Consider the following 22,525-nt stretch of genomic DNA (forward strand, 5'->3'; position numbering starts at 1 on the left):
GCATCACTGTTTGGCTTTTCCATTTAGCAGAGGCCTACAGGGTTATAGCTCAGGCATGATCAGTGTCGGATGGCAAGGGCCAAACACGCACATCAATCTTCGTGCACCCGGCCTGTGCTTCGTATCCATAGGGACCCACTGTAAGGACACGCTTGGCATATGCCGGGCCAGTATGCTTTAGCGTAGGGAAGGGCTTGCACTGAGGTGCATAGCAAAAAAAAAAAAAAATAGGGGAGCCTATGGGTGACGTATACCGCTATACAAGATTGCAGGATTCTCTCAGCAGACTGGAAGAACGTGAACAGGGTCTTACCTGTACCAGCAATGACGGCGTCGCCTGCAGCACCCAAATAATATGCAAATACTGAACTTTCTGATGACCGGTCTTCCAATATTATGGGACACAGACATTTAGCATTTTATTTTCCTGGATATTTTGGGTGCTTTGCTTCAATTTATTTTTTGCACAGGAGAATAGGCTGCAATAAGGAAGTGAGCCATACTTACCTAGAGGATTCAGCGCTGCCGCTCTGCTTCTCCCGCCTGGGCACTGTTGTACTTGCACTGGGCTCTTTGGTGCACCACTGATTGGCTAGGGTGGTCACGTGTTGTCGGTCACTGCTGCAGCCAGGTAAGCAGAGCCCAGCTGCATTAGGCAAGTACCATTAGGCTTTCCAATTTTCTCATGGGGGGGCAGCCAATAGGTGGTGAGTGGGACAACCCTCCCCATCATCGCGGGCGACAGTAGTGAGAGCCATCCCCATTGCCGCCTGCCATTGGCTGCCTTCTACCCCAACACCGGATGTTTTTTCATCTGTGCACAGGGAGATGCAGTGGTGGTCGTGTGGGGACCAGGAGCATCGCGGGTGCCAGGGACCAAGGTAAGTCTATTGTATGTGAGGGGTCCGGCCATATGGGATCGGATAACCCCTTTTAATATTGCTGGCCTTTCATCAATCTAGATCATCAGTATCTCATCGCTTCAGGTCCATCTCCTGGCACCACGGTCGATCAGCTGTTTGAAGAGGCGGCGATCTGTCTTGGCCAGTGAGGTCACATTTACCGGTCACGCGGCGCATTTCCAGCTCGGTCCCATTCAAATGAATGCACCTGGGCTGTAATACCAAGCACAGCCACTATACAATGTAAGGCGCTGTGCTTGGTTTGCTGTAGAAGACTGCAGCAGTCATTGGAGCACTACAGCCTCTTCAAACCGCTAATTGGCGGGGGTGCCGGAGGTCAGAGCCCCACTGATAAGTGGCTTCTCTGTCTGTTTGACGATTAAAACGTGTTTTTTTTCTTGTTTATCCGAGGCTCCGTTCCTGAGCGATTATACTTTTATGCAAATAAGGCCTTTTGTGCAATGAGGGTTTCACTATTGCTGTTGTTGCACCCAAGCCGCACTCCTGTATGTGGCCTATATGTTTATATCAATGTAAAAGGTTGGATAAGGAGGTCGCTGGTGACAGATTCCCTTTAGGATAGGCCATCGAGATCAAACTCCCAGAAAACCCATTTAATTGGTTCTGACTTCACGTGCTCCTCAGTCTTCAGCTACCAGTGGGTTCGAACACTACAGGCCAAGACCACAGTTTATACAATTTATTTTTCAGTACAAAGCAGCCAAGAGCTGCAACGTGGTGTCGACAGAACCTCCGACGAGTACGTAACAAACAACTTAAAAGCAGACAGATCCCCAAAGTTACACCGACGTCCCGGACTCCTGACTCTGCTCCTTCTTGTTGTCTTCTGGCTTCATGGCTGGGAATAGAAGAACCTCCTAGAGAAATGGAAAGGCCGCTGTTAGAACCACAGTGACCTCACTGGAGGTTACAATCCCGTAAGGACCTCACGTGTCTTACCTTTATATTATTGGAGTCCGTAAGGAACATAGTCAGCCTGTCAATACCCATCCCCCAGCCAGCGGTAGGTGGCAGGCCATATTCCAGGGCAGTGCAGAAGTTGTCATCAATGAACATGGCTTCATCATCACCGGCAGCTTTGGCCTAGTGAAACGAGAAAACGGTTAACACGACCGATCTTACGCTTAGGGCAACAAGGTCTGATCATTCTGACATTTGCAGTAGCCTGGGCTATGAGGTTGGCATCATGACACTGCATACCGTCCTATGGCTGCAACTTTTTTTGGGGGGGGGGGGGGGATATGACAGCCCATTAGGTTGTCATCCATCTTTCTCAGATTCTTAAAGGGGTATTCCTATCTTTTAAAGTGATGTCATATCGCTACAATATGTCACACTTTATGATCAGTGGGGTTCTGACTTCTGTGACCTTCTTCGATGTCCATATCGCTGGTTTAAAGCTGCGCCCCCCTTTCGGTTTTGACTAACCTCATGGGCACCTGGCCGTGTAGTTGGAAACTGCAGTCGGCACTATTCACTTGAATGGGGCTGTGTTGGAGTTTACTGGGTGACTGGGGTGCCACCGCGCAAGGGGACAAACAGTGACAGAACGCAGCGCTGTGGTCGCTTTATTCTCAGGACCAGTGGGGGCCCCAGAGGTCAGACCCCCCCACTGATCATAAAATGGTGGCAAATCTTAGAGATAAGACAGAAATTTCACAAATTAACAGGACCTAGACTACAAGAAAAAAAAAAAAGCTATTGAAAGGAGTGGGAAGGACATGACTCCCAAACCGTAGGATACAGAATAAAGGGCCCCACAGAGGTTCACATAGCAGTAACTTACCTTAGCTTGGTCTTCAAAGAGCTCCTTCTGCCGGACGGGGTCGTTCAATTCAGTATATGCATTGCAGATCTCTTTCTTCATTACAAATAGCTCAAACCGTTCCGTCAGCCCCTTCTCAGATCGGTGCCTTGTGTGGAGATCGAGAAAACAAAGAATTACAAGTCCGTCTAATTTCATCATGTACGTAAAATGGTGTACGTGCTAACAGGAGCTGTAAGGACCGACCGTGACAGGTCAGGACTTACCATTTAGCAAGTGGACTCATGATTTGGGGATGGTCACAGATATAGGTCGGGTTAATGCAAGTTACTTCCAGGAACTCGCCGACAAGCTAGGGGGGAAACAAAAACGCCATTCTCAGCGGAGTTCGCAAATATCTAAGGTTACATTCACATCTGCGTTCGGTAAATCCAGAAGAGGAGCAGACTATGGAATTTACTGCACCGTAGCCGGACACTACCGTGGCTGTGTCAGACCCCAGTTAACTATAGTGGGATCTGTCGGGTGTCCGGAAAGAATGCCGGCTTACTGCCAAAAAACAATGCTGCATGCAGAGGCTGGCATTCATGCTGCAAACCTGTCGGAGCCCAGTATAGTGCAGAGGCTGGCATTCATGCTGCAAACCTGTCGGAGCCCAGTATAGTGCAGAGGCTGGCATTCATGCTGCAAACCTGTCGGAGCCCAGTATAGTGCAGAGGCTGGCATTCATGCTGCAAACCTGTCGGAGCCCAGTATAGTGCAGAGGCTGGCATTCATGCTGCAAACCTGTCGGAGCCCAGTATAGTGCAGAGGCTGGCATTCATGCTGCAAACCTGTCGGAGCCCAGTATAGTGCAGAGGCTGGCATTCATGCTGCAAACCTGTCGGAGCCCAGTATAGTGCAGAGGCTGGCATTCATGCTGCAAACCTGTCGGAGCCCAGTATAATGCAGAGGCTGGCATTCATGCTGGAAACCTGTCGGAGCCCAGTATAATGCAGAGGCTGGCATTCATGCTGCAAACCTGTCGGAGCCCAGTATAATGCAGAGGCTGGCATTCATGATGGAAACCTGTCGGAGCCCAGTATAATGCAGAGGCTGGCATTCATGATGGAAACCTGTCGGAGCCCAGTATAATGCAGAGGCTGGCATTCATGATGGAAACCTGTCGGAGCCCAGTATAATGCAGAGGCTGGCATTCATGATGGAAACCTGTCGGAGCCCAGTATAATGCAGAGGCTGGCATTCATGCTGCAAACCTGTCGGAGCCCAGTATAATGCAGAGGCTGGCATTCATGATGGAAACCTGTCGGAGCCCAGTATAATGCAGAGGCTGGCATTCATGCTGCAAACCTGTCTGAGCCCAGTATAGTGCAGAGGCTGGCATTCATGCTGCAAACCTGTCGGAGCCCAGTATAGTGCAGAGGCTGGCATTCATGCTGCAAACCTGTCGGAGCCCAATATAATGCAGAGGCTGGCATTCATGCTGCAAACCTGTCGGAGCCCAGTATAATGCAGAGGCTGGCATTCATGCTGCAAACCTGTCGGAGCCCAGTATAATGCAGAGGCTGGCATTCCTGCTGCAAACCTGTCGGAGCCCAGTATAATGCAGAGGCTGGCATTCCTGCTGCAAACCTGTCGGAGCCCAGTATAATGCAGAGGCTGGCATTCCTGCTGCAAACCTGTCGGAGCCCAGTATAATGCAGAGGCTGGCATTCCTGCTGGAAACCTGTCGGAGCCCAGTATAATGCAGAGGCTGGCATTCATGCTGCAAACCTGTCGGAGCCCAGTATAATGCAGAGGCTGGCATTCCTGCTGGAAACCTGTCGGAGCCCAATATAATGCAGAGGCTGGCATTCATGCTGCAAACCTGTCGGAGCCCAGTATAATGCAGAGGCTGGCATTCATGCTGCAAACCTGTCGGAGCCCAGTATAATGCAGAGGCTGGCATTCATGATGGAAACCTGTCGGAGCCCAGTATAATGCAGAGGCTGGTATTCGACAGGTTTGCAGCATGAATGCCAGCCTCTGCATTATACTGGGCTCCGACAGGTTTGCAGCATGAATGCCAGCCTCTGCATTATACTGGGCTCCGACAGGTTTGCAGCATAAATGCCAGCCTCTGCATTATACTGGGCTCCGACAGGTTTGCAGCATGGAGCCCAGTATAATGCAGAGGCTGGCATTCATGCTGGAAACCTGTCGGAGCCCAGTATAATGCAGAGGCTGGCATTCATGCTGCAAACCTGTCGGAGCCCAGTATAATGCAGAGGCTGGCATTCATGATGGAAACCTGTCGGAGCCCAGTATAATGCAGAGGCTGGCATTCATGATGGAAACCTGTCGGAGCCCAGTATAATGCAGAGGCTGGCATTCATGATGGAAACCTGTCGGAGCCCAGTATAATGCAGAGGCTGGCATTCATGCTGCAAACCTGTCGGAGCCCAGTATAATGCAGAGGCTGGCATTCATGATGGAAACCTGTCGGAGCCCAGTATAATGCAGAGGCTGGCATTCATGATGGAAACCTGTCGGAGCCCAGTATAATGCAGAGGCTGGCATTCATGCTGCAAACCTGTCTGAGCCCAGTATAGTGCAGAGGCTGGCATTCATGCTGCAAACCTGTCGGAGCCCAGTATAGTGCAGAGGCTGGCATTCATGCTGCAAACCTGTCGGAGCCCAATATAATGCAGAGGCTGGCATTCATGCTGCAAACCTGTCGGAGCCCAGTATAGTGCAGAGGCTGGCATTCATGCTGCAAACCTGTCGGAGCCCAGTATAATGCAGAGGCTGGCATTCATGCTGGAAACCTGTCGGAGCCCAGTATAATGCAGAGGCTGGCATTCATGCTGGAAACCTGTCGGAGCCCAGTATAATGCAGAGGCTGGCATTCATGCTGGAAACCTGTCGGAGCCCAGTATAATGCAGAGGCTGGCATTCATGATGGAAACCTGTCGGAGCCCAGTATAATGCAGAGGCTGGCATTCATGATGGAAACCTGTCGGAGCCCAGTATAATGCAGAGGCTGGCATTCATGCTGCAAACCTGTCTGAGCCCAGTATAGTGCAGAGGCTGGCATTCATGCTGCAAACCTGTCGGAGCCCAATATAATGCAGAGGCTGGCATTCATGCTGCAAACCTGTCGGAGCCCAGTATAGTGCAGAGGCTGGCATTCATGCTGCAAACCTGTCGGAGCCCAGTATAATGCAGAGGCTGGCATTCATGCTGGAAACCTGTCTGAGCCCAGTATAATGAGCAGGGCACTTGACAATGCCCTCTGCCGGAGCAGACTACTGGATTTACTATAAGGAGATGTGCACCTAGCCTATGAAAAGCAGATAACAGCAGAGGGGACACAGCGGGGGGCTCAGCACCTGTACAATACATGGCAGAAAGAGCCTTTGGATCCACTAAGGCACCAAAATCACGCGTGCAGCCGATATTATTGCACCTCTTTAGACACAGCCGGAGCCTCACTGCCCCTTTACAGATGTAAGATCCTACTATTCCTTGAACAATCCATCACATACCTTATCTAGAAGCCTCGCAGTGGTCCGAGGAGGCGGACATTCAACTCCTTTCTCCACAGCGATATCATCTAAGAACTTGCGGGTTTCTGATTTAGAGATAAAAATCCCCCCCAAAAATGACTTTCAGGAATCCAACAAGAACTTTTTTTAAAAACAATTTTCAGACTTTGAAGACAGATTTGGTCTTTAAGGATCTATTCAATTGCGGAACGGGTGCGGACCCATTCATTCTCTATGGGGCAGGAATGGATGCGGACAGCACACAGTGATCTTCTGGTCCGCGGCTCCGGAAAAAAAATATAACATGTCCTATTCTTGTCTATAATTAGTTCTATGGTGGTGCCGGCCGGGTGTATTGCGGATTCATAATTTCCGAATCCGCAATACACTACAGACGTGTGAATGGACCCTAAACCTTTTTTAAGTGCTGACATCTCCATACATGCCGCCTGTTATCCTTACCCTCGGTGTCTAATTGGTCTGTTGGTGGCAGCTTCTTTCCTAGAACCTTTTCCAGCTCATGGACCATGCTGATTCTCCTGAATGGTGGAGTGAAGTCTATTTCTTGGGCCGGTCCTTCGGGACCTTCTGGGTGGTACGTCACTTTATAGGCTCCAGTGATGTGTTTAACCATGCCTGCAGGGACACAACGTAAACTAATTAGCGGGAAAGATTCATCTCTATAATCTGGCATACACAAGTGTTGTATCCGCACAGTCGGCCCTCCAAAGCCAAGCAATGTGGTAGGATTCTCCCATCATTATCAGAGACGAATGCAAGAATCATGGAGTCGAGCGCCGTTTCGGGTGAAGTCAAAGTTGGTATAAAATGTACTAAGTCCAGCTTCCAGGCCATCAATATCAGATAGACGGGGACCCCAAACCCCACACCCCACAGATCAGCCGCTTCAATGTAACCCCGGCACCAGAACTAATCCATTGTGTAGTGGACAGAGCTGGTACCTGCAGTGTGAACACAACTTTCCACAACTCCTGCTAACCCAAATCTTCTCCTCTATGGCAACTAGTGTTTGATAAAGGTCCCGGAGGGACTGAAACGTCACATGTACACACTTGAAGTTGCTTTGCACATGAAAACCAAATAAAAAATAAGCACAGTATTTGAAAACGCATCTTAAGGAGTGCCTACGTATATTTAATTGATTCTTATGTGATTGGGATCCCACGACTGGAGCACCCGAATAACAGGACACATGTGCCACATCTGTTACCAGTTGCAGTGCTGCTGTCATTCACTTCAATGGTGCTGCAGTAACCAGCTTCTTCCACTACAGAATAGGACAGCGCAATGTTATGCCGAACAGCTGATTGGCGGTATTTTGCATTTCAGACCCCAGAAGATCAGATACTGATGGGCCTATAAGAAGACGTAGCGAATGGGGCAAAGCCACTGCCAGACTCCTCTCAGTGCACAGAGAACAAGTGATCAGGTGGGTAAAACTCAATGCGCTTGATCATTATCTTCCACAACATCGTCCATCTGCGGAGAGTCAGGAGGGCCAGTGCAAATTAGATGGTCTGCCAAAATGTCAGCAGGTTCAGCTGACATGGGTCTAAGGCAGGCACGCTCAACCTGCGGCCCTCCAGCTGTTGCAAAACTACAACTCCCATCATTCCCTGACAATCTACAGCTATCATCCTACAGAAGGGCATCGTGGGAGTTGTAGTTTTACAACAGCTGGAGGACCGCAGGTTGAGCATGCCTGGTCTAAGGTGTATGGCTCCTGCCTGACTGCTCCACTCAGCTGAAGCCTGGCATGCATCTGCACAGTCCGGAACACTCAGCAATCAGTGCCCGTAGATGCCTGACTGCGCAGGCACAGCCCATGTACATTGTGGATGGTTACCGGGCTAGGATCACGGCACATGATCCCAGAAGTGCGTGCAACCTAATTAGACTGGAGAGCATAGCGCTGGCCCGGTAGGGAAATTTTAATAATCATCAATGCAACAGTTCACATCAAGGAGGCAAGATGAAATACATAAAAAAATTCTTGGATAACTTCCTCCCTGGCTGTGACGCTCTCCGCTGCCATCGGACCGCGCTACAGCCAGACAAACTAGTAAGCGATCTCACATCCCTGCACTATGCCCTACACAACCCAGTAGTTATTTGATAATGTCTGGACCCATGAAAGGGTTTCATAATACCGGATCAGTGAAGGTTTGACTCCGCTGATCAGATGCTTGAAGAGGCCACAGCTTTCGGGCGAGCGCTGTCCCCTCTTCAGTTTTTACCCGCACACCGTCTACACTGGACAGGTCATCAATATCCTGAAACTGGATTACCCCTTTAAGGGCTGTTTCACACGAGCGAGTCCATTGCGACAATCGTGCTCCTTGTGTGAGCGTGATCCTCCGTTCTAGACTTATACTGATTTATAATGCTGTGTGTCCCCATATTTCTACAGGATCATATTGACAGCTTTAGGTCACCGATTCTGTATCAGTAACGTCAGAGACACACAGCATTATAAATCAGTATAATACCGAGCGCTCCTGCAAGTCTAGAATAGGGGATCACGCTCACATACGGAGCGTAAGTCCCACAATGGACTCGCTCATGTGAAACTGCCCTACACCACAGACATTATTTCCTTCTCTGCCCTACATCCCAGGGATATTACCATAAACCTATTAATTCATCCTAGAGGATTATGGCCTACAGTCGTGACGGCTAACCTCTGGCACTTCAGCTGTGGTAAAACTACAACTCCCAAGATGCACACTCGCTCGGCTGTTCTCAGAACCCCATAGAAATGAATGGCGCATGCTGGGAGTCGTAGTTTCACCACAGCCGGCTTACAGCAATATTGATTTGCCGCTGTTTCCCATTGCCCTGCTCCTAACTTCTCCACTCGCCAGCTACAAAGGCTTCGAGGGAACACATGTGCATTACATACCTGACAGCAGCTTCTCTGTGATCTCCATGAGGTCGTTATAGTCGGCATAGGCCATGTAGAATTCACAGGTCGTGAACTCGGGATTGTGAGTCAAGTCGATTCCTTCATTTCTGAACTGTCTGCCCACCTCATAGACACGGTCAATGCCGCCGACCACCAGCATCTGAATAAATGCACTGGTTAGCTACAATCCATGGCGTTTCACCGCAAGTCATAAGGCAAGAAGGAGACAATTACCTTGTGATACAGCTCGGGGGCAATTCTCATGTACAGGTCCATGTCCAGCTCGTTGTGATGGGTGATGAACGGTTTGGCTACAGCCCCTCCAGGGATAATATTCATCATTGGAGTCTCAATCTGTCAATATATGTAGTGACTAAATATTACGTTGCGTCTCCGGACAAACGTCATCTATACAGATCGCAAACAGTTTAGTTACCTCAAGGAATCCCAAATCATCCAAAAACCTGCGCAGGTAAGTGATAATTTTCGCTCTGACAATAAACTTCTGCCGTACGTAGTCATTGAGAATGAGGTCGAGATAACGCTGGCGGAATCTGGTCTCCTGCAAAATAGAAGATGAAGAATAATGAGGCTTTTGGGGAAAAAACAACAGTTCTGCAGTCAAGAAACCATGGTCTGCGCCCAGGAGAGGTCAACCGCCAAGTGAATGGCTGCAACGGTCACGTCACCAACAATATGACACGCAGGTATATGGAAAGTCACTGCTGCAGCCAATCACTGTCCTCAGTGGTAGTCAGCTGAGGACAGTGACTGGCTGCAGTGGTCACGTGCTGCGTCTCAGCACATCACCGCTGAAGTTTTTTGCTTCAGTAAAAGGCACTGGAGGACGGGAAGAGTATAACATTTTAGGGCTTGTCACAGATTTATAATTATCGGACAACCCCTTTAAAGATGGTGCCGTTGTCTTCTGTCAATTTGACACAAATCAAAATCAGCTCTTTCATAGGTTTTTGAAAAGTTGGGTGCTAAAAAGTGTGGCCCCGACTGCTGCTTCTTCGGAGCTCGTGATTCAGCTTTCCTAGACTTCTGAATGGCGGTCTACTTGTGCTACGATGCATCCGAATATTCTGTGCCAAAAGGAAGGAGGTGTATATCTCAGGGGCCACAACTAACACTGGCCGTGTTCACCCTTCATGTTCGCCATATGCACTAGTAAACTCGTGGAGCATATGTCGAATATATACGCAAGTCCCCTGCTGCAGTGTGAAAAAAATCAAAAAGAAAAGTAAAAAGAAAAAAAAGCTGCGGACAAGAATAGGCATTTCTATAGGGGTGCCGGGCGGGTGTGTTGTGGATCCGCAACTTGCAGGTCCGCAACACACCACGGACTTCTGAATGGAGCCTAAGGAATCATTCACATTTCCATGTAGGTGTCACGTCCGTGAAGAAAAAAAAAAGCGTACACGTTTCATCCGTGAAGATGCCCGTGAAAGATCCGTGGTTGGTCCGTGTGTCCGTTTTTACCATCCGTGTGTCATCCATAATTCACCGACGTTGCTCAGCTGAAAATTAATTTCCAAGGAATCTCCTATTAGCCTTCAGTGAAAAACTGACGCAACACGGACGCGCGTCAGTGATTTTCACGGACCCATAGACTTCTATAGGCATGCTTGGTCCGCATTACGGATCAAAGTAGTGCATGGCCCCCGTGATTTTTTTTTTTTTACTGACCCGCGGTCAGTAAAAAATATACTGAAACGTGAACAGACACATTTGAAGCAATGGGTACGTGTGCTGTCTGCAGAAAGTGAAAAACGGAAATGTGAACGAGGCCTAAAACTTGTTGGCCTGGTGTAGAGCACTGAGCGGAGCCAACATTTCTCTTTTTTCTAGTGTCAGCCTCCTAACGGGAGGGATTGTACACTGCCCAATTGTACTGCATACATCAGGGGGTATACTACTTTTTGGGGGGGCTGACGTGCGCCTTCATGTGCCTTACATGGAAGTAAAAGTGCATTTTACACTAGATTCCAATGAAAATCAATTCGCGTTGATGCCAACAGCAACCAATCAAATTCCATCTTTCACTTGGTCTGTGAAGATTAGAAAGCGGGAGCAAATATTCGACCGGTTGTCATAGATATCACTGCCCCGATGACGCAGGACTAGCGCCAGGATCCGATCTTCCGGATGCGTCTCCTTTACCTTGTCTTTCAAACCAAAGTGCAGATGCGGTAACATATGTAGACAAGGAGACAGAAGGGTCATCTCCTGGGGGATGATGCTCAGTTCTCCCTTTTTAGTTTTGCCGGGGTTTCCTTTCACTCCAATAATGTCTCCGCGTCGCAACTTGTTGTTTACGGCAAAGAATTCTTCCTCAGATTTGTAAAATCTGCAGTTAGAAAAACAATATTAATGATAGTTGTTACGTTTCAGCTCATCTGTAACGCTGCATTTCTCTAACGATCGCCTTAGGGAATAGGTCTTACATTCTGTACTGGTGTGGGTTGATTTCAGATCCTAAAAAGAATGGAGGACGATGCTATAAGGATTTCCCCATGAACCATGTCCTGAAAGGCTGTTAGAAGGATTTCCGAGACTTAAATATAATCTGCTGGAAGGCGCCACAGCGCCATTTCCTCTTCCTTTGACATCACGTCCGTGGCCTTTGTGCAGCTCAGTCCCATTCAAGCCAATGGGTCTGTGCTGCAGTACCAGGCAAAGCCACTATACAATGTATGGCGCTGTGCCTGGTATATTAAAGAGGTGGTAGTAGCGCTGTGGGGCCTTCACACAGCTGATCTGTGGGGGACCCCCAACAGTCAGATATTGATGAACTAACGCGAAGATAGGTCATCAATGTGTTAGTCAAGAAAAATCCCTTACCGGACGGACAGGTCCAGGTCTTTCCTCTTAGAACCATACATCATTGCATCTTCTCAACCCAGATAGTGTCTGAGTATGACCTATTGTACTTGTTCTTTATGTATGTTATAAAAATTTAAAACCCTAATGAAGATTATATTCCAAAATAAAAATAAAATCCCTTTAATACCTGTTTTAACGTTTCCGGCATAAAGTTTACCTTTTATATCATTTTGCTATCTGTGCTGCTGGGGTCGGATTTGAAAGCTATGCAGATAGAAAGCTATTTCTATTGGCTTAAAGGGGTCGTCCGCTTTTTACTATCCGGAGGATAGGCCATCAGTAGTAAAAAGCGGGGGGAGGGGGGAATGTGTCATCAGAGAATGACCTGCTGTTTAAATCACTTTTTTATGTTTAACATATTTTTTTATAATTTTTGATGATGTTATTTTTAATTTTTCATGTCACTTTTTATATTTAAGCTGGAAAGGCGGCGCTGGGCACGAACGGCGGCGGGTGCGGCCGGCAGCTTGGATCCCTTAACACCCCCTTGGGCACCTTATTCCTTTGACTGACAGGTTAGTAAAAGCTGTTTTTTAGCAAAATAAGGCTACAGATGACATTTATAAGCCCACATTAGGAATCGTGATGAGGCCCTGAACATCAGCATATGTTTAGCTGACAGGGGTGAAACCTGGTGACAGAATCCCTTTAAGGATCACTGTGCAGAGACATGGCTGTGGGGAGAGAGACGGAGCACGTGTGGCCACCAGCTCTCAGCATGCACATCCACGTTGGGATACACTTAACACAAGGTGGCGCCATACTGTGTAACTAAACCTCAATCTCTTGCTTTAGAAAATACGTCTAAACCTAGAAACTTACTTAGAGTTGGCCATAACCTGCAGCTTCATGCCTTCCCCACGGAGGTCATAAAAGATCAGTTTGGCCCCTGAGATACGTTTGGCATGGATTCTGCCTAAAAGGAGAATTAAAAAAAGTCACGAACCAGTGAGAAAATGTTTTCTAAAATATTGGTTAAAATTCAGACTTTTACTAACTAAAACCCTATTGATTTGCCACTTTGAAGCATGTTAAAGGGGTCCTCGCAAGTCAGCAAGTGGAATGTATAATGTAGAGAAAGTTAATACAAGGCACTTACTAATGTATTGTGATTCTTAATATTGTCTCCTTTGCAGGCTGGATTCATTTTTCCATCACATTATACACGGCTCGTTTCCAGGGGTTATGACCACCCTGCAATCCATCAGCGGTGGCCGTGCTTGCACAGTATAGTAAAAAGTGTCAGCCTCGCTGGTGTCCGGGACCCTGGGGATGAGCACAGACCAGCGCTTTTTCCTACAGAGTACAAGCACGACCACTGCTCCTGGATTGCAGGGTGGTCTTAACCATGGAAACGAGCAGTGTATAATGTGATGGAAAAATGAATCCAGCCAGCAAAGGAAGCAATATGGAGAATCCCAATACATTAGTAAGTGCCTTGTATTAACTTACACTATATAATAAATGCTATTTGCTGAAGTGAGAGGACCCCTTTTAAGGGACAAGGATGGGGGGAGGACACATAGGGAGTTCAATCCTTATTATGAGCCTACATGACAAAACTTTCTGTGCATTATCAATGATGGACCAGGGCCGAGTGGGGGCACACAGGCTTAGCACTGCACATGTAATAATGCTGGAGCATCTATTCTTACTGCTTCTATGTTGTGCTATTTGTCTATTATTCCTACTAGAAGTTTAGGAATGAATTGCCAGAAGTCTGCAATAAAAGTCCATTTGGGAGTTAACAGTTGAGGGTATCTCCCTGCACAGTCTGCCCCTATCTGATCAGTGCTGCCAGTGTCGGACTGTGCAGGGACACACCGCCAACTGATGGAACTTTACTGCAGACTGCCGGCAATTCATTCCTAAACTTCTAGTAGGCTTAATAGAGGAATGGCACTACAGAGTTAGGCTACCACAGTGCCGTTTTTTGAGGTCCGCAAAAACGGAAGCCGCCCGCGTGCCTTCCGCAATATGTGGAACGGGCGGCCCATTGCAGACATGCCTATTCTTGTCCGCAAAACAGACAAGAATAGGACATGCATTTTTTTTTTTTTTTTGCGGGGCCTCGGAATGGTGCAACGGATGCGGACAGCACATGGAGTGCTGTCTGCATTTTTTGCTGCCCCATTGAAGTGAAGGGGTCCGCACCCGAGCCGCAGATGCGGACCCGAAAAACAGTCGTGTGCATGAGGCCTTATATAGAAAAAGATGCTCTGGCTTTGTTATTACTCAGGGAATAAAGGTAAAGTGTCAGGTTCTCGTTAGGGCCTCTTGCACACGACCATATGTATTTTGCGGTCCGCAAAAAATACTGATGACATCCGTGTGAATTCCGTATTTTGCAGAACAGCTGGCCCCTAATAGAACAGTACTATCCTTGTCCATAATGCGGACAATAATAGGACAGGTTCTATTTTTTTGCAGAATGGAAATACGGAAACGGAATGCACATGGAGTACCTTCCGTTTTTTTGGCGGACCCATTGAAATGAATGGTTCTGTATACGGTCTGCAAAAAAACGGAACGGACACGGAAAGAAAATACGTTTGTGTGCAAGAGGCCTAAAGGGGCTGTTCTACCTAGGAGCGGAGAATCCCAATGGTCGGAACCATGACCCACTAAACTCTCAGCTGTCCCGCTGTTCCCACATTGCTGCTCCATTCCTGGCCACTTTCAGTCCCCACCAGAAGTGGCTGGGTACCGTGGACAAGTGAGTGGGTTATTTTTTTAAACTGGGCACCAGTTTTGACCGCTGGGGTTGTCGACAACTAGGTCAGACTAAATAGTTTAGTCTTCAGGCTCTACGGTTTTATTCTTCATGAGCAAGACTGTCCCAAATTTTTTTTAAAAAAATCATGTTCCCATCAATGGAAAAAGACAAAGAGTAAACTCACCAGCTACAGTGACGACTTCCTCCGAATGGTCGCCGACCTGAAGGCCATTGTATTTCGCGATGAATTCAGTGAGAGACATTTGAACATGGAACTTGTGTGGATAGGGGTCGTCCTTGGTGCCTTTCAGCTGCTGGATGGCTTGAGTTCGGATTTTGTAATATTGCTGGAAGAAGGGAAAGTGAAGGAAAAAGTTGAGAAAGTCAGTATTCGCCTCCCTGACTACACCCAGGTCCACGGATTATCGCCGTCATGCCTCATATGTACTCGCTGTAGTTTTGTGGCAAGTACAGAAATCTACAAACTGTGACCGCGGCCTTACCGCTACGTGGACAGGGCGCCCTAAGAGAATCAGGATCGGAACCTACCCCTCAGGAACCCCTGAAATGAACGGAGCAGAAGGTCGTGCAGGCGTACTGCCGCTCCATTCATCTCTACGGGAGTTCTGGAAATAGCTGAGCGCTGTACCCCCGTAGAGATGAATAGGGTGGCAGTACAAATGCTTGACCGGCCATTCCATTCATATCAAGGGGTACAGGGTTTCCGTTCTCATGATTGGTGGAGGGAAGGGCAGGGGTAGGACACCCACTGATCTAATGCTTTTCCTAAAGGGGATAACTTGTGAAAACACCAAATATCCCTTAAAGCTCAGGAACTTACATTGGGATCAAGACTTTCCTCGTCCACAACCTCCGCTTCTGGTTTCTCATTCTGATCTTTCTGCTTTGCTTCCTTCTCGGCCGCCTTTTTCTCGGCTTTCATCCGCCGTTTCAGCTCACTGGAAATGACATCAGAAGGAGAGACAGGACATTAAGCGGTTTTCCATCTTTCACCATCCAGCGAGCATATCACGTCTTAGGGTACGTTCACACTCGCGGCAGAGGATTCCGTTGCCGGATCTGCCAAGACGTATGCAAACTGATGGCATTTGTCAGACGGATCAGGATCCCGATCCGTATGACAAATGCATTGAAATGCCGGATCCGTCTCTCCGGCGTCATCCGGTAAAAACAGGTCGGGAATTGAATTTTTTCACATTTTTTGCGGTCTGAGCATGTGCAGACCGCAATGCCGGATCTGTTTTGCCGGAACACTCGGGGCCGGATCCGGCATTAATGCATGTCAATGGGAAATGGCATTCCAGCAAGCGTTCCGGAATTTTGGACGGAGATAAAACCGCAGCATGCTGCGATATTATCTCCGTCCTGAAAAGTCAAAAAGACTGAACTGAATGAAGACATCCTGAACGGATCGCTCTCCATTCAGAATGCATTAGGATAAAACGGATCAGTTCTTTTCCGGCATTGAGCTCCTGGGACGGAACTGAACACCGGAAAAGAAAAACGCTAGTGTGAAAGTACCCTGTCCAAATTGAAACTGCTATTGAAGACATATGGCGGAGAATTACGGGGGTAGTTTTTAATGGCTCAAAATCCCAGTGTCGTCTTCCCCCCCGAAATCATATAGAAAGCAGAAAACTAGGGCAGCCTGCAGACTGGATCCTACTGTGAATTACAATGAGAGTAACAGAATCGTATTAAAGAACTGCCTTCTAAGCAATGGCCCGATATACGGCCGAAGTCTCGTATAGCAGCTGAAGAGCATTTTACACAATTGCCAGTGGCTGCCAGGCAGGAGGTTCATGAAGAAAAAAGTTGGTGAGGCGCAAAGAAACAGGAGGCACCAACCTTTTTTTCCCATGAAGTGCCTGGTCCTTGTAGAGAGGAGAGAAAGTAGAGAGATGCTTTCCAAGGATATTCTCCTTAAGTGCTCTGGGCGCCCATACCGGGCTCCTAAACAGCCTGAGGAGAGCCTGCGCCATGGCAGCACATAGCGCCTAACCCCCAAGGTGCGTTACCACCTAACAGGAAGACAACAAGGCGGAAGACATTACACATGAGCAAAGCATCAACGTACAACCACACAGCACCCGCTCTATGTCACCCAGCGCTTCCATCCTCTAGATGCTCAACCTGCGGCCCTCCAGCTGTTGCAAAACTACAACTCCCAGCATGCCCGATCAGCCTACAGCTAGGCATGGTGGGAGTTGTAGTTTTGCAACAGCTGGAGGGCCGCAGGTTGAGCATGCCTGCTCTAGATCAGGGGTTCAGCAACCTCCGCCACTCTGGATTACCAACATTCACTTATATGGGAGAAAAGCTGAGCAAATGTGCATGCTGGGAGTTGTAGCTTCACAACAACTAGAGTGTCTAAGGTTGAAGGTCCCCTGGTCTAGATAAATCCCATGCAAGTATTACAGGGGAATATAAAAAGATAGATGCAGATATGGGGCCCCTATAGGACAACATGAGTTTTCTACTAAGGGACTTAACCAGACGGGTCTGGATGCATGGCGGGCGTGTCCCTTCAATCTCCAATGAGACCACCAGGAGGTATGTAAGGCTGGGGCTGCACGGCAACAGGTCTCAGAAACGTCCCACCACTAAAGGTATTTGTGCAACTTGGCGGCAGAAGTCGCACGCAACTTGCACCATAGTCTATGATGGCGAAGTTGCATCCAACTTGAGACCAAAAATCCAACAGCGCCGAGTTTCCTGCAACTGCCGAGACGCAGGGCGTGCGGTGACAGCATTGACAGTCATTAGACTCAATGCCACGAGACACGTCATCTATGACTGGGGCTATACGCGTCACTTTTCTTGCAACATGAAATTGCATCTAGTGATGGTCAATGGTGTCGCAACATTTTTTGCGCAACTAAAGTCCCAAAAAATCCAGACCTGATGGATTTTGTGCTGCACGTGACTTTCGTATACGACATGCGCCTCGTCTGCAACTTTGCTGTGGCTTTTGGTTGCGTTTTTGCAGACAAACCACTGCTCTAAAATAATCGCACGACGGCAAGTTAAGACTTTTCTGCACGTCGCCGTGTAGCCCAAGGGGTTGTCCCATTAAAAATATTCTACATTTTTCAAACCGGCCCCTGGATCTGAACACTTATTATAGCAACTGAGCTATTCACTGAAACCTGTCTACAGCGCCACCTGCTGTTTGCTATTTTTCTAAATTCTTTGTCCAGCGCACTGAGGTGGACACACACGCTCATTTCCATCCTTCAAGTGCCACCATCTACGACAGACAAGTACATACCCCCCCTGAGAAATGACAGCCTGCCCTGCCGGAGCTTCCAGCTGCAAACAGATCTAGCAGAGCAAATGGAGCAATGAATGAGGAGACCTCTGGACCCATGTGAGGTACAGCGCTGGTCCTAGCTTTGTTAGGCCTCCTGCACACAACCGTAGGTGTCCCGTTGCCGTACTGCGGATCCACAATACACGGGCACCGTTCCGTGTGCATTCCACATCACGGAAGCAGACCCACTCACTTCAATGGGTCCGCAAATCCGGAGCGCAACCACTACAGAGTGCTTCCGTGGGGTTCCGTCCCGTACTTCCGTTCCGCAAAAAAGATAGGACATGTCCTATCTTTTTGCAGGACGGCCGGATCGCGGACCCATTAAAGCGACTAGGTTTGCGATCCGCTGCGGCTGCCCCGCGGTCGGTGTTCGTGCATTGCGGCCCGCATTATGCGTTCATGTGCAGGAGGCCTTAGAAAGAGGTTGCCATGTCCTATATGATATCCGTTTTCTATTTATTACATTAATCATAAGATCACCCCTTTAACCTGCCCGTCTCAGAAGTCTTCGGTGTCCGTGAGATGGGTTAATCTAGGGCAGTGGTCACACTACTAGATTAATTACCACCCATGAGTATGCCCGGGCAACAACAGGGCAGGCTAGGAAGGGGCACAGGCCGCTGAAGGGGCCTCCATACTGATCCTCAGCAGTGATCCCAGTGCTCAAACATCTATCCTGTAAGCCCAGTGCATATCAGCAATGGTTTATAGTCCAGGAAAATCTTATTACAATTATTTTTCAGTTTTAGCAGTTTACGTCTAGAACTTCTAATATTCGGCTTATCTAAGCCTGCAGACGACTGGAAAACAGAAGTGAAACTTCTCCTGCACTTATGGGAGTAACCCAGCGCTCCGAGATTACAAGAAATCACATGGCCCCTTCTGTACGTTTGCCAAAAAAAATAAAAAATCACGGGGCCCAGGCGGTCAGAGAAAGCTGCCATCAAAGCATGATTAGGGTACCATTAGGGTACAGCCGCACGTGGCGAATACACTGCAGTATTTTCCAGGCAGAATATGTGCAGCGTTTCACAGAAGCTGCAAAGTGGGTGAGATTTTAAAGGGTTGGTCCATCTGGGACACTGATGACCTGTCGCAAGGTAATGCCATCCACATCAGACAGGTGCGGGACCCACCTCTGTGACCCGCTCCTATCTAGAGCATGCTGCCCATGCATCCATTTATCACTATAGGAGTTCCAAAAATAGCTGCGCAGGCGCTCTAGTTGAATGGAGAGTGCACCGCGCAAGCGCAGCCGCCTCTCCGTACACCGCTAACAGGTCTGCCGGAAATAGCAGTGAACGGATAGGGTGGTCGCGCATAGGCAGCTACTCTCTGTTCTATCTCGAGAACAGGACCCCAGAGGTGGAAACTGCACCCGTCTGACACTAAAGGCAGATCCGACAGATAGGCCATCAATGTCCCAAGTGGGAATACCCCTTTAACTTCATCTCGTCCACACGCTGTGCAATACAGAGGGTAAAAGCTGTGACAAAATCCATCCAAGCAATTTTTTTAGGCATAAGCAGGCGGCGTTTCGAAAACCCCATTCAGGCTGCCCCACAAATCTGCAACCTAAAGGGGTCCTCTGCCTAAATGTACACTTAGGCATTGGTTCACATCTGCAGCCAAATTCTGGTATTCTGCCCCCATATAAGAACAGAATACCGGATTAACGGGGTCCAGCATATACCTGACACCTCCTGCACCTGCCACTCTACCTGACAGAGGACCACCACTTTACTGCCCACAGCCTTTTAGACCCGACGATGGCGGTGTACCCCTAGCAGATGTGGCTCAGTGATTCTGGCACTGACAGCGCAGATTGGCGGCAGTAACGCCCCCCCTTTCAGTCCATTATTTAGAGGGGACCACCGGATAAAATCTCTGTTCGTGACAAAAGTGCAGTCGCTGGAAGTAACATGTGACGAAAATCAAACTGTGGACAAACAAGTCACACAACATGTCCCTTCCTGGAGCAACGCGGCTGAAGCAGCACACCCGGCTCATAAAAGCTACGATCTGCTGATATCCCGGATGGAAAATGTATTATTACACGGAGAGCGTGTACGACATCAGGCATGCTCAACCTGCGGCCCTCCAGCTGTTGCAAAACTACAACTCCCATCATTCCCGGACAGCCTACAGCAGGGCATGGTGGGAGTCAGCGGTGACGTGGCCAACAAGTCATTGGCTGCAGCGGAGCATGTGACCATGCTGCCCCTGATATACACCGTGCGGGGACGATGGAGGTAACGAGTATCCCGAGCTGCGGGCACGTACAAAAATGTCATTATCAACGCCGACCCCTTTAATGGTTTATTGACATAAGAAATGGACAATCCCTTTAACCCCACCCCAGTCGCACCCATAGGAAGGCATTACCTGACACCAGCCTTACCACATCCCCTATTTCACCTCCTAACAGTCACCTTAAAATTGGTAAAAAAAAAAAAGTCACTTTTTTTTATATTAGTAAATCTTGTTGGCGCACAACTCAGGGGACACTACTGCGTCTTTAACCCCTTAGTGACAATTATTTTAGCCTCAAAGGACCAATAATATTTCCTTCTTTGTGTTCCAGCAGTCATAACGTTTTTATTTTTTCTTCTAAATATTTTTTACTTTTGTCTTTTTTTTTTTTTAGGAACCCTTTTGGGGTATATATAGTTTTTATATTTTTACATTATTTTGTGGAATTTATTTACAGCGTTCACTTAGGTCAGGGCTGCGGCCTGCCAGCTGTTGTAAAACTACAACTCCCGGCATGCCTTAATAGCTGTAAGACTGTCCAGGCATGCTGGGAATTGTAGTGCATCCCTGCGCTAGGCAGTAAAAATAAACAATCTGATTATGTGGGTCAGTACGACGATGATAATCTCACATTTCTATATATTTTGACTGTTTTTCTCTCCTCCTGTCAGCTCTGCAGCTGCTCCCCTTCTTCCTCCTCCTAACTGAGGGGGGACAGCTGCTTAAGACCCTCATATCTCAGGTTTGATAGCAGCTAGAGATTTATATGGTTTGAAAGCTTTCATGCAATACTAGAATGACAGCAACATCCTCAGTACATGGGAAGATATCGCTGTTAGAAATCGGGATGCAGTGAATGGAGCTGAAAGCGAAAGCAGGTTTTACCGGCGATTATTCCCGACTCGATTTCTAACGCGGATATCTCCTGTTTAGCCTGGACTTTAACGGTCATTTTGGTCTTGTACAAAAGCAGCCCCCCCCCCCCCCCCAATATAGATTATACTAATTATATTGTCTCATAGATTTTGCATTTAATGTGAGAAAATCTGCACAACATGAAAAAAGAAATCCCATTAGGACCAAACTCCTGCCTCATCCTTATACATCTAGATCCTCTGTCCAGACATTTCTTTGTGAAAGTCTACAACCCATCTCTGCCAGTTACATCAGCCAACCCCGCCGCCTCCTTGGGAGTTGTAGTCTTCTTTTAACTCCTTCCCGTTACAGCCTATACTCGGATATGCCTTAGAAAACTACAACCCCCAGAATCCCTCACGGTACAACTCAGGCATGGAAGCGGAGTGCAGATGCACATGTTCCTCAGTAAAGGATCCCCGAGCCGCTCCCTGCAGGGGCCGGGCCTCGCATCTATCCCGCCGCCCTCTAAACGGCGCCCATTGCTCACTTCTTGCTCAGTTTCGCCTCGCAGTCCCCGGGAGCGGCTGCCTCAACGTCCGCCATGTTCTTCCTGGCCGGTAAAGAGAAAGCACTCTGCGCAGCCGCTAAAACTACTTCCGCCCACAGGTCTTTGTAAGGGGTGGGGCTTGGTGACGTGGCAGCGTTCGATTGGCTCCCCAAGTGTCATGCCTTATGTGGTGGTTCCTGGATGTTGGCTGTAGCTGGGGCTGTAGTCACAGTGATGACTGTTACTCATACAGTGTATTGCAGGCAGTTACATCACATATTGTTATTGTTATAAACATTTATCAGGGATTCATAATCTACTTTGTACCTCGCGTGCTTGTGAGTGCGAGTGCAAAAAATACTCTTAAAGGGGTGTTCCACTTTTATTTATTTACCCTCCTGTAATACTTCACAGGGCTTCATTTGATGTCTGTGACAGGAACACCCCAGTGCCCCAGATATTGAATAGAGCAGGAGGGCTCCTTCTTGGCCCCCACCTCATTCACGCTGGTCCTGGGGCCTCCATTTTGGTGATTTGTGGTCAGACCCCCACAATTCTAGCATTTATCACCTATCTGAACTCTTCAGGCGAGAATACCCCTGTCCTTCATTCTGATACATGTACGAAGAGCGATAAAGCCGTTTACAGCTTTCCTCTGGCAGCCATTTTAGACTCTAGAATTTTTGTTCAATTCCGTTATTCCACCATCGTGGCGACATTCGCCTGCAACACGTGGCTCGATCCCCTACGTGACTGACCATTGTGCACTAGCTAAACCCTAGGG

The 22,525-nt window shown here is 48.2% G+C and overlaps 1 protein-coding gene across 2 annotated transcripts; it reads right to left on the reverse strand.

Moving 5' to 3' along the window:
* Positions 1 to 1,587: 1,587 nt before the first annotated feature.
* On the reverse strand, positions 1,588 to 21,860 carry KARS1 (lysyl-tRNA synthetase 1). 2 transcript variants are annotated; one of them, XM_044270568.1, is made up of 15 exons: positions 21,742 to 21,845; positions 16,616 to 16,788; positions 15,588 to 15,705; positions 14,931 to 15,093; positions 12,853 to 12,946; positions 11,308 to 11,494; positions 9,578 to 9,703; positions 9,376 to 9,495; positions 9,139 to 9,301; positions 6,678 to 6,851; positions 6,216 to 6,301; positions 2,955 to 3,040; positions 2,710 to 2,836; positions 1,863 to 2,006; positions 1,588 to 1,780 (listed from the first exon to the last, which is right to left on the reverse strand). In XM_044270568.1, exons 2-15 carry the CDS (start codon positions 16,747 to 16,749, stop codon positions 1,703 to 1,705), a joined length of 1,800 nt encoding a protein of 599 aa, XP_044126503.1. In that variant the 5' UTR covers positions 16,750 to 16,788; positions 21,742 to 21,845; the 3' UTR covers positions 1,588 to 1,702. The 2 variants fall into 2 exon arrangements, with proteins under 2 accessions (XP_044126503.1, XP_044126504.1); XM_044270569.1 differs by lacking the exon at positions 16,616 to 16,788 and having other exon boundaries at positions 21,742 to 21,860.
* Between the last annotated feature and the right edge of the window lie 665 nt (positions 21,861 to 22,525).

Source organism: Bufo gargarizans, chromosome 10 (assembly GCF_014858855.1).
Source record: "Bufo gargarizans isolate SCDJY-AF-19 chromosome 10, ASM1485885v1, whole genome shotgun sequence".
NCBI classification, from domain to species: domain Eukaryota; kingdom Metazoa; phylum Chordata; class Amphibia; order Anura; family Bufonidae; genus Bufo; species Bufo gargarizans.